Here is a 9,503-nt window from a genome sequence, read left to right as displayed (position 1 = left end):
TGCTGCGGCTGCTGCAGCTACGGGGCAGCTCCTAAGGCAGACCTGTACAGAGGGTGGACTTCAGACCAGAACTCAGGAGACATGACGCTGTATTGCTCCTCCTGCTTTACACCCTGTCTCCTCATCCTCTGTTGAATCACAGCTCAAAATCTAGCCCATATCATTATTTTGTTTAAACGATAGCAAAGTTGCTAGTTATCTAGATTGGTGGCATTAGTCACGCTTTTATCTATGCAATTCTTCCTAGAAGCCAAAAGCTTTTAAGCCTCTTTTGTGTCTTGAATAATTAATAGGATTAGTTAGTGCAAATTTTTTTAACAGTATATATAATTTTTACTAAAAAAAACCCAAAACACAACTTTAGTAGAAGGAAACTTCTGTATGAGAGAAAATATAAAGATTTAGTTTTGTATTATTAAGTATTTTATATTACTAACAGGTATTTTACATTATTAACAAGCATACTAACACAATGAACTTTTTAAAATTACTTGTTTTAAAACAAAGTTTTCTTGTCTGTCTTCTATGATAGTAGCAAATTAAAAAAATAGTCTAATTCATTTTTTTATCACCCAGCTATTTCTAGTGGTATACTTCTCCAAGATGAAGGATGCAGACGTTTCCTCAACAGCGGGCATAAGACAATGTGCTGGTTTTCTCTACAATTATTTGCCTAGTTGGCTTTTCTCATCCTCAGAAAGGAGATGAGAGAGAAGTTAGGGGTTCTCATTAGATGTGATCTTTACAGGTTGTAGCGTGTATTTAGCTAGTGTCACTGAATACACTAGTTCTAGGGCTCTGCCCAGACTTAACCTAGGATGATTGCTTTAGTTACCATGCAGACCCCTATTTCAGCTAGCTAAGTTATGGTATTACTATTGTATTACTGCTATTTCTGGTATACCCTATCTTGGTCCTCGGTAGAGGAAGTGTCCAAGGCCAGGTTCAATGAGGCTTTGGGCAACCTGTGTAGTGGAGGGTTTCCATGCTCATGGCAGGGGGTTGGAACTAGATGATCTTTGAGGTCCCTTCCAACCCGAACCATTCTATGAATAAGATGCCAGTGAAAAGGCAGCACACTTAACTAGAATTGCATCATAGAGAGAGTGGCCACTTATTAGTGGGGAGTGTTCAATTAGGGGGGGGCTATTAGCATCACCACACCTAAGGCCTTTACTTTAGCCAGCTTGGTTAAAGTTCAGAGGTGGCCAAAGTCCCTCCATTCATCTCCTACGGGAGTGCCTCTGTTGCCAAGGTCCCTGGCTACCAAGGTCACCTAGAGAAGAGCAACTGGCTAGATCAGGTGCCTGCAGCTAGGTTTTCTGGTTGTTATGTACAACATCTTTTATGCAATTGGGGTTTGCTTCATTGAAAGATTGTCTCACACTTTTATGTAATACTGTAAGCGATACTCCTGTTATGCTTGAAAATAAATTCAGTTCAATGTTAAAAGTGGCACTTTGCATCTACATTGCATTCCTCAGTTTACCACATAGGCATGCTAGTATTCTTCTCCAAGAGATTTTGCATATATGTACAAAACTGCACCAGTACTTTGCTACTGCTAAGAAAGTTGCACAAGATGGAAGAGTATCAACCACAGAATGAAAATAGATGTCAGAAAACTGCATTAAGATAAGAACACTGTACAACTAAACGTTTTCAGGTAACTGATTTTCATATATAGCTGCAGTTAGGTCGCCATTTCTGCAAAACTGCATTAGCCCACCTACTTTCTGTTGGTGTTCTAACACAGGACAGACAACTACAATGTAGATGCTTTCCCAATCTTAATATGATCAGCCTTGGGGGGGATGCTTTAAAACAATGCCTGTATTCATCTGTAAAAATACTGCAGTGTGCCACAAGAATGGCTTGAAGCACTTTCAGCAACTGCCCTCTAATACAGCAGTAGTTTAAAGGAGACTTCCATCTCCCATCCTCATGCTGAGCATACCTTATTCAACAATTAGTTCCACTGACTGTAACAACACGAATAAGAGCAATAGAATCCATCCCTCTCAGTATTAAAACGCAGCTCACTAAGTGTGAACGGAGCAAAGCTACTTACAAACTAGTGCCATATAAAACCACTTCAAATACTACTGGTAACATTGACCTACAAGAGTCTTCTCCTTTAAGAGCTGGTGACCTTCTGAAATGTAGGCACAGCCTCCTCAATTATTTCCAGCACTTAAGGCTGTCTTTTACCTTAAATGAACTCCAACATAACAAGGAGCCCAACGGTTTAATTTTTTTCAAAGCAAGACTTACTTGCCTCTTTCCTTGAAATACTGCCGTATGTTTCTCTTCTCATGTTCACCTTTCCAGCCAAATGCATCCACGCATTTTCAGATTTTAGGTCCATCTTTCTCCCTTTCACAAAACATTTTCAGGGCCCTCTGCCTGAAGAGACAATTCTGTTAGCTTTAGATAAACTCACAATCAGCTATTTTCCCAGTCTCTATCCTCTGGGAAAAAAAAAAAAAAAAAGATAAATCAATCAGTTACTGTAGATAACAAGCTTTTCTTGTTCACATGCTGCTTCTGCTGATAGGACACATATTCTTGTGAATATGATCTCAAACTTTGTTAACAATACCTGTCTATTTGGTATAGGGTGAGTCTGTCCTTGCTTCTCAGCATAGGAAGTATAATCTGCCTCTGCCTTCCCAGCTTCCTTTTCCATCATGCCCTGAAAAAAAAGAGATGAAGAATAAATGTGGAATAGGTATAAGGGCAACAACACTTACAGAAATTCTACAAATTCTCTTTCTCTGCTAAATGCTTGTTCATACACATACTCTGTATCTGCACTTCCAAAGCAATGCCCAAACCATCCAAACACATAACCTGGGGACGCTCGGAATAGCTATAGCAGCACCAGTACCCTAAATACAGCATCCAAACTGGAAGGTCTGAAGAGCTCAGTTTACCAAGAGCTCATCTTTACCAAAATTATGAGCCACAGCCAGAGAGGCATCCAAACAGGTATTAACAATGGCATACTTCTAAACGATTGCCATAAGCAGTAGCTACGGTTGCATAGAAAGGGCCCTTGCTGATGCCTACTCCTAGGGTGAGGAATTCACTTAAAGTCTCTAGATGGAGATAATAATGTCCTTCATCTTCTCCACTATGGCCACACAAAATTGAGAAAAGTACCTCAGGATTTGTTCTTTGCAAGGACTTTTATTCAGGCCCCACCATACAAGGCAACAATTTTCTGCACAAACCCATCTCTGGGAATAATGCTGGAAAGTGAATGAGTTCTGGTGGCAGCAGCAGGGAAGGAGTCCTCAGGGGCGCTTTCACTGGAAGATCACCCCGAGCAGAATTCACCATCTGGTCACAGGCTTCTCCTGACTTCTTCACTTAGGTGAATTCAAGCACTTAAGCACATGCATGGGCAATTACTGGCAGTCTCCTTGTATTGATTGTCCAAGTCTCACCATTTGTTACCACTTTGCCCAAGGTAACCACTACGCGCCCATGTCCCAGAGTGCCTTTTCCTGGGGTCAAATATAACCTAGAAACACAGTGGCAGAATATACTACAACACTGGCTAAATGTTACATAAAATTACCTTTTCCACAAATGAAACCAATGATCCGGAGAGAGTTTAAGTATCTTGATTGGGTCACACTGCCAGCACTAAGCCTTGATATCCTAATTTACATATCAATTGTTACAGCATACAACTATTTCTCATTAATACTTATTATGCATTATTGTATACCTAGCACTGTTTTGAGTACAATTTTTTTTTACTTTTTTAACTGTTTAATAAAGTTTTTTTAAAAAATCTGTTCATTTCTTCTGGATCAGAGAACCTCTGTAATAACAGTGAAGTGTTTCCACAAGTTTGCTACTCTGCCTCTCAAACAGCTCAGAGATACACTTTTAAATGTGTAGCTGATCTGCTTGGGACATATCACTTTTCAGCACTGGATACAGTGAAAGAACAAACTTATAGAGAGTCTAAAACATGTACTTTTTTCTTTAAATAAAATTTTATCTGTTGGGTATAATGACAGATTGTGACTAAGTTCTTATCTTTGTCTGTACTCGAAGACATTTAAGTAAGTAGAAAAAGGGGATTGCAGATTAGGAATTTTTGCAAAAACCAAATCGTGTAACAACAAAAGAAGCCACCTTCACACTAGCCCCTCCGAGAAGTCACAGGCAGAGGGGACTAGATCATTGATGGATGTTTTTTACCTTTTCAGATTCCTTCAGTCAGCCCTTTGCTCCACTGAAGACAGAGAGCTTTGCCTTTGATTTTGAATGAGTTGAAATTTCACCAACATTTATAACTGCAGAATGGAGATTAATTTTAGCTCACGGTACATTAAAAATACCCATAATGATTTTAATCACGAAGCGAATGAAATCACGCAGCTGAATTGCTGAACTGCTTCCGTATCAGAAAAAGAACTGAATTTCTCATCTCAAAAGATATTCCAAAACCAGAGTAAAAACTCTGCTTTTTTTCAAAGTAAAGGCCCTTCAGAGACATTATCAAAACCCATCTCATTTCTCCGAGGTCCAAACTCTACTGCTGCTAGTTACCTGAAATAAATTCTTCTTGCAGAAGCAATCCAGTTGCAGTGCAACTACACGTCCAGCAAAATGCTGCTTCACGAGGTGAAGTCAATCTCGCCAAAGATTTTAGAACAAAGGCAAACGGAGGCTTGAGCTGAAAGAGGAACCTGAAATGCAAATTTATATATCGTAGCTCATGTGAAAAGAGCAATTTGCTGACGTGATAGCCGAGCGTAACTGGGAGCTCAGCTCGCCTCCAGGCTGCCATGAAGACGGCAGGAGTTGCTCAGGCAGCAGCGGGGTGTCGGCCGCGCCGGACCGCGCCTCCCACACAACTTCCTTTCGCGCCGAGGTCAAACAGTTTCAATACCTGCGCCTGAGCCGTGCTGACCGCCTTCCGCCCTCGGTACGGATCTCTGAACTGTGCCTGCGTGAGGCGTGGGCAGCGACGCCCTGATTCCCGAGAAAACGCCTAACACACTTCAGCTGACACATCCCCTCTTTCTGCCGGGAATGATTTTCCCCAGGCGAGAGCAGGGAGCCTTGGCTCTCGAGCAACGGCTCTCCCGGACGGGCCCGCTCCCTCCCTCACCCCCCTGCCCCGGAGATCCGGCGGCCTCCCGCCCTCCTGAGGGAGCCGCGCCCCGAACACCTGCCCCGGCCCACAGCGGCGCGGAGCTGCCGGGCGCGGCGGGGCACCGCTCCCTCCACAGGCGGCCGTGCGACGCCGCCGCCTCCCGCCGACCGCAGCGCCACCCGGCGGACACCGTTTCGAACGCGGCCGCCCCACCGGCTGCCGCCGGGCACCTCTCCGCCCTGCCTCTCACCTCGTACCGGCCGTCCCCGCGGGGCGGCTGCGGCCCCGGATCGCCGCGGTTTCCCCAGGCTCTGCGCGGCCGGGCCCCGGCCCCGGCTCCTCGCCGCCGCCCTGCGGTGCCGCCCGCACCGCCCGCCCTCACGAACGCCCCCGGAGTAGTTACCCTGTGGCCGCAGAGCCGCGGGGCGCGCGGAGAAACCTGTCCCGGGGCGGGGGGGGTTTCTTCCCTGGGAGAAACCAATGGAGCCGCTGCCGCTGCCTTGCCCGGGGGCGAAGCGTGCAGCGCCGGCCCGCCGCCCGCCCGGACGCGCAGGGAAACGCGGTGCAAACCGGGCGTGCGGGAGAAGCGAGGAGCGCCGCTGTCCTCCGGAGCAGGCGGCCGGCACCATCGGGCAGGGGGGAGCCTTGCCTGCCGGGGCGGGCTGCTTAAAGCGAAAAAAAAATGGGGGGAAACAAACAAACAAACAATCAAACAAAAGACAACCGCGCCGCGGAGCGCCGGCAGCTGCTGCCGCTAGCTCTGCACTGCCCGAGGGCCCGCAACAGCGCCCCGACGGCGCGGGACACCGCACCGCGCCGCCCCCCCGCCCCCCGCGCTGCTCCGGGGGCTCCGGCGGCCGCGGGCCCCGCCCCGTCCCGACCCGCTGCGCCGGGGGGACTCCGGCATAAATAGGGCCTCGAGTGGCCCTCCCAGACCGGCGCGGCTGGGGAGGGGGTCGGAGGCAGCAGCAGGTAGCGCTGGTGGCCTCTCCTAGGAGAGGGTGCGAGGGTCTCCGCTCCGCACACCCACCTGGCCAGTGGCTGCCGCGGAACAGCCCGATCGAAGCCCCCTTTCTTCTGATCCCCTCCCTCAACTGCCTCTGGCCCAGCTGCCGTCTCCTCTGCTGCCCCCATGGACTTACTGGGCCCCATGGAGATGACAGAGGGCTCCCTCTGCTCCTTTGCGGCCACCGATGACTTCTATGATGACCCGTGCTTCAACACGTCGGACATGCACTTCTTCGAGGACCTGGACCCCCGGCTGGTGCATGTGGGGGGCCTGTTGAAGCCCGAGGAACACCCGCACCACCATGGGCACCACCATGGGCACCCGCACGAGGAGGAGCATGTCCGAGCCCCCAGCGGGCACCACCAGGCTGGCCGCTGCCTGCTGTGGGCCTGCAAGGCTTGCAAGAGGAAGACCACCAACGCTGACCGCCGTAAGGCTGCCACCATGAGGGAGCGGCGACGGCTCAGCAAGGTCAACGAGGCCTTCGAGACCCTCAAGCGCTGCACCTCCACCAACCCCAACCAGCGCCTGCCCAAGGTGGAGATCCTGCGCAACGCTATCCGCTACATCGAGAGCCTGCAGGCGCTGCTGCGGGAGCAGGAGGACACTTACTATCCGGTGCTGGAGCACTACAGCGGGGAATCGGATGCCTCCAGCCCCCGCTCCAACTGCTCTGATGGCATGGTGAGTGCCCCAGGGAGGACACCCTGCCACCGAGGTGCCCTGGACGCTATCAGTCCAAACCTGCGCAGGGCGTTGCCTCCTCCTGCCTTTCCTATAGCAGCTGCCTCCTGTACCTCCCCAGGCAGAAGACAAAGTCCTCTCTCATGCGTTGAGCTTCAGCCGCAAAGGGAGGTGGGGTCCCCACATGCCAGGATCTCTGGGAAAGAAGAAAAATCTCTTAGACAGTTTTTTTCCCTGGGATAAGAAGTTAGGCAGGTCCCTCTGTGTCCCAGTGGAGCCTGGGGAGAGCTCAGCTGCTGGAGGAGTGCTTTGGGAAACTGCCTGGGATGGGTACCCTGGGGGCATGGTCAGGTCTGAGCCCTGCCTGTGCTGCCGTAGCTCCTGGGGCATCTCAGTTTCCATCTTCTGCTGTATCATTACCTTTGAATCCTCTAAAGACAGCAGAGAGGAAGGTCCCGCTTGGTCATGGTAGTTACAGGGGAACCAATAAGAGTGGGGTTTGTTTTCTGCCGCTCATCATGATAACAGGAGGAGGGTCTGAGCAATAGGAGTTACTTTTCTTGACCCTTAAGAAGAAGGTTCTCCATTTCTCCTCTTGCTTCATCCCCTCCATAGACATTTACCAGCAATAGGAAGGAGACCTGAGGCTTTCAGTCCCGCTTGTACGTTATGGGGAGGGGAGAAGAAGGGTGGATGCCAGAGAGGGTGTCTCATTGCCTGATCTTTTCACTGCACTATAGGCTTGGACTCTGGTCTGACTCTGGGGTGGTGGGATGTGGTGATTGGAGTGCAGGACAGCTCTCTGGGATGGGATCTCGACAGCGCTTTAAGGCCTGAGATTTTTTTTCTGTGCTTTGGTGGGAATGATCATTACTGAGTTGAATATCTGCAATTACGCGATAGTTGACAGATTGGAGAGTATATTTACACGAACGATCCCTCCTCAAAATATAGCCTTTTTCTTTTGTCAGAAAGAGTAGTTTCATTGTGGATTAAAGTATTGGAAACAAATATATTGGCTTTTTCTGTACAAAATGGAAATGGGAAGAGAAACTAAAGAAAATAAAAAGGGACAAAAGTACACTAGAGGCTTTTTAAGTGGAACTCATGTTTGGAAAAACCTTCAAAAATTAAATCAAAAAAAAGACTCACTCCTCTCTTGGTCTCCCTGTTGTAAATTGGACGTACGTGTAGGGCAGTATCTGATAAGAATACTGGAGAACCTCATCTCATTTGTAAAGCTACAGCATTCAATACAACAATGGTGGGAATTTTCCTTTGCAACAGCTGTGCCACATAAGATATTCTGGGGTGAATCCCCTTCTAGCCAAGTTAAGTACTGCCTCAGCCACGACTGGAATGATGGCACAGACTAGGGACCAAAATACGAAATTGGATGGTTACTGGGATTTCAGTAAACGCTGTCCCCAACCAGTGACCTCACTCAGATTGTTCTCCTTTCCAGATGGAGTACAGCGGGCCTCCGTGCAGCTCTCGCAGAAGAAACAGCTATGACAGCAGCTACTACACAGAATCACCAAATGGTGAGTATGTGCTGTAACGGCTGCGTGAAACATGGAGACAGAGGCGGTCGATGCAGCAAACTTCCCTGTGCCTTCTCTGTGCCCAGTTGTTCAGCTGACAACAGCTGGGCTGAAAGAGGAGCCTGCCTTTTCAGCCAGCGAGCTGTTGGTGCTAGTAGAAGCATTGAATTTCCTCTAGATGCATTTGCAAATATGGGGATACATTATAGGTGCATTTCTTGTTTTGCAAATATAACATCTGGATAAAAATATATTCCTCCCTGCAACTAATTTTCAGTGTTTAACAATGCTTTGCATGAAGACTCTTCTAACTCTATCTGTCATTGATCCAAACTGGAGAAACTGGCGATCAATTTCAAATCTTCCCTTCCCTTTCTATAGAGTGAAGTGAAGCCTTGGATCGACCCCACCCCAAAAGTAGCATACTTTGGTTGGGTCTCTCTTCCATTTTGCAAATTACAGTCTCTGTTTTCTGATAATTGGCGTCCTTCACCAATATTCATTTCCTCCCAATCTTCACACGCTCACAGATGCATACTGTCAGCCACTTTGCTGGGGTTTATGAAAGAACTACATCCTACTGACATTAAATGCCCATAGGATAAACTGAGCACCTTTTTGTCTGTTTTTTAGATCCAAAGCACGGGAAGAATTCTGTTGTTTCCAGCCTCGATTGCCTCTCAAGCATTGTGGAGAGGATTTCCACAGATAATTCCACATGTCCTGTACTGCCTCCAGTGGAAACTGTTGCTGAAGGGAGTCCCTGTTCTCCCTCAGAAGGAGGGAGTCTGAATGATAGCGGAGCCCAAATTCCTTCTCCCACCAACTGCACCCCACTTTCCCAAGATAACAGCAGCACCAACCCTATCTACCAAGTGCTATAAAGACAGGTCCAGCTGGACTGCACTGAAAACAAATTGCTCCATTCAGCCACACTCCGAGACCTGCCTACTGAGACTGAAAAGACTTCTTAAGACTTGTTCCAGTTTTAAAATATCACTCAAAATTCCTTCAATTATATAACTTTTCAAACCTGTATTACTTCAAAATACACATAGGTATTTATTGGTTGTTAAACTAAAGTTATTTAATATGTCTAGAGATAAAATTGTGTAACGTGAAATGGTCAGTGTTTAATCTGGGC

At 47.9% G+C, this 9,503-nt stretch overlaps 1 protein-coding gene across 1 annotated transcript; it reads left to right on the top strand.

The window, feature by feature from the left end:
- Nucleotides 1-6,254: 6,254 nt before the first annotated feature.
- On the top strand, nucleotides 6,255-9,243 carry MYOD1 (myogenic differentiation 1). The gene is made up of 3 exons (XM_086613536.1): nucleotides 6,255-6,815; nucleotides 8,281-8,359; nucleotides 8,993-9,243. The coding sequence occupies exons 1-3, from the start codon at nucleotides 6,255-6,257 to the stop codon at nucleotides 9,241-9,243; spliced, it is 891 nt and encodes a 296-aa protein (XP_086469662.1).
- The last annotated feature ends 260 nt before the right edge of the window (nucleotides 9,244-9,503 follow it).

The sequence above is a fragment of the Tauraco erythrolophus genome, chromosome 6 (genome assembly GCF_009769465.1).
Source record: "Tauraco erythrolophus isolate bTauEry1 chromosome 6, bTauEry1.pri, whole genome shotgun sequence".
Taxonomy (NCBI): domain Eukaryota; kingdom Metazoa; phylum Chordata; class Aves; order Musophagiformes; family Musophagidae; genus Tauraco; species Tauraco erythrolophus.
The sequence above is the reverse complement of the archived record's forward strand: the minus strand, read 5'-3'. Positions and strand labels throughout refer to the sequence as shown.

What these genes read in the sequence shown, in the direction of transcription:
- MYOD1 (XM_086613536.1), top strand. Translation starts at nt 6,255, where the DNA reads ATGGACTTACTGGGCCCCATGGAGATGACAGAGGGCTCCCTCTGCTCC. An exon ending in CCAACTGCTCTGATGGCATG is followed by an intron (nt 6,816 to 8,280) that starts GTGAGTGCCCCA and finishes TCTCCTTTCCAG; the next exon opens with ATGGAGTACAGCGGGCCTCC. An exon ending in CTACACAGAATCACCAAATG is followed by an intron (nt 8,360 to 8,992) that starts GTGAGTATGTGC and finishes TCTGTTTTTTAG; the next exon opens with ATCCAAAGCACGGGAAGAAT.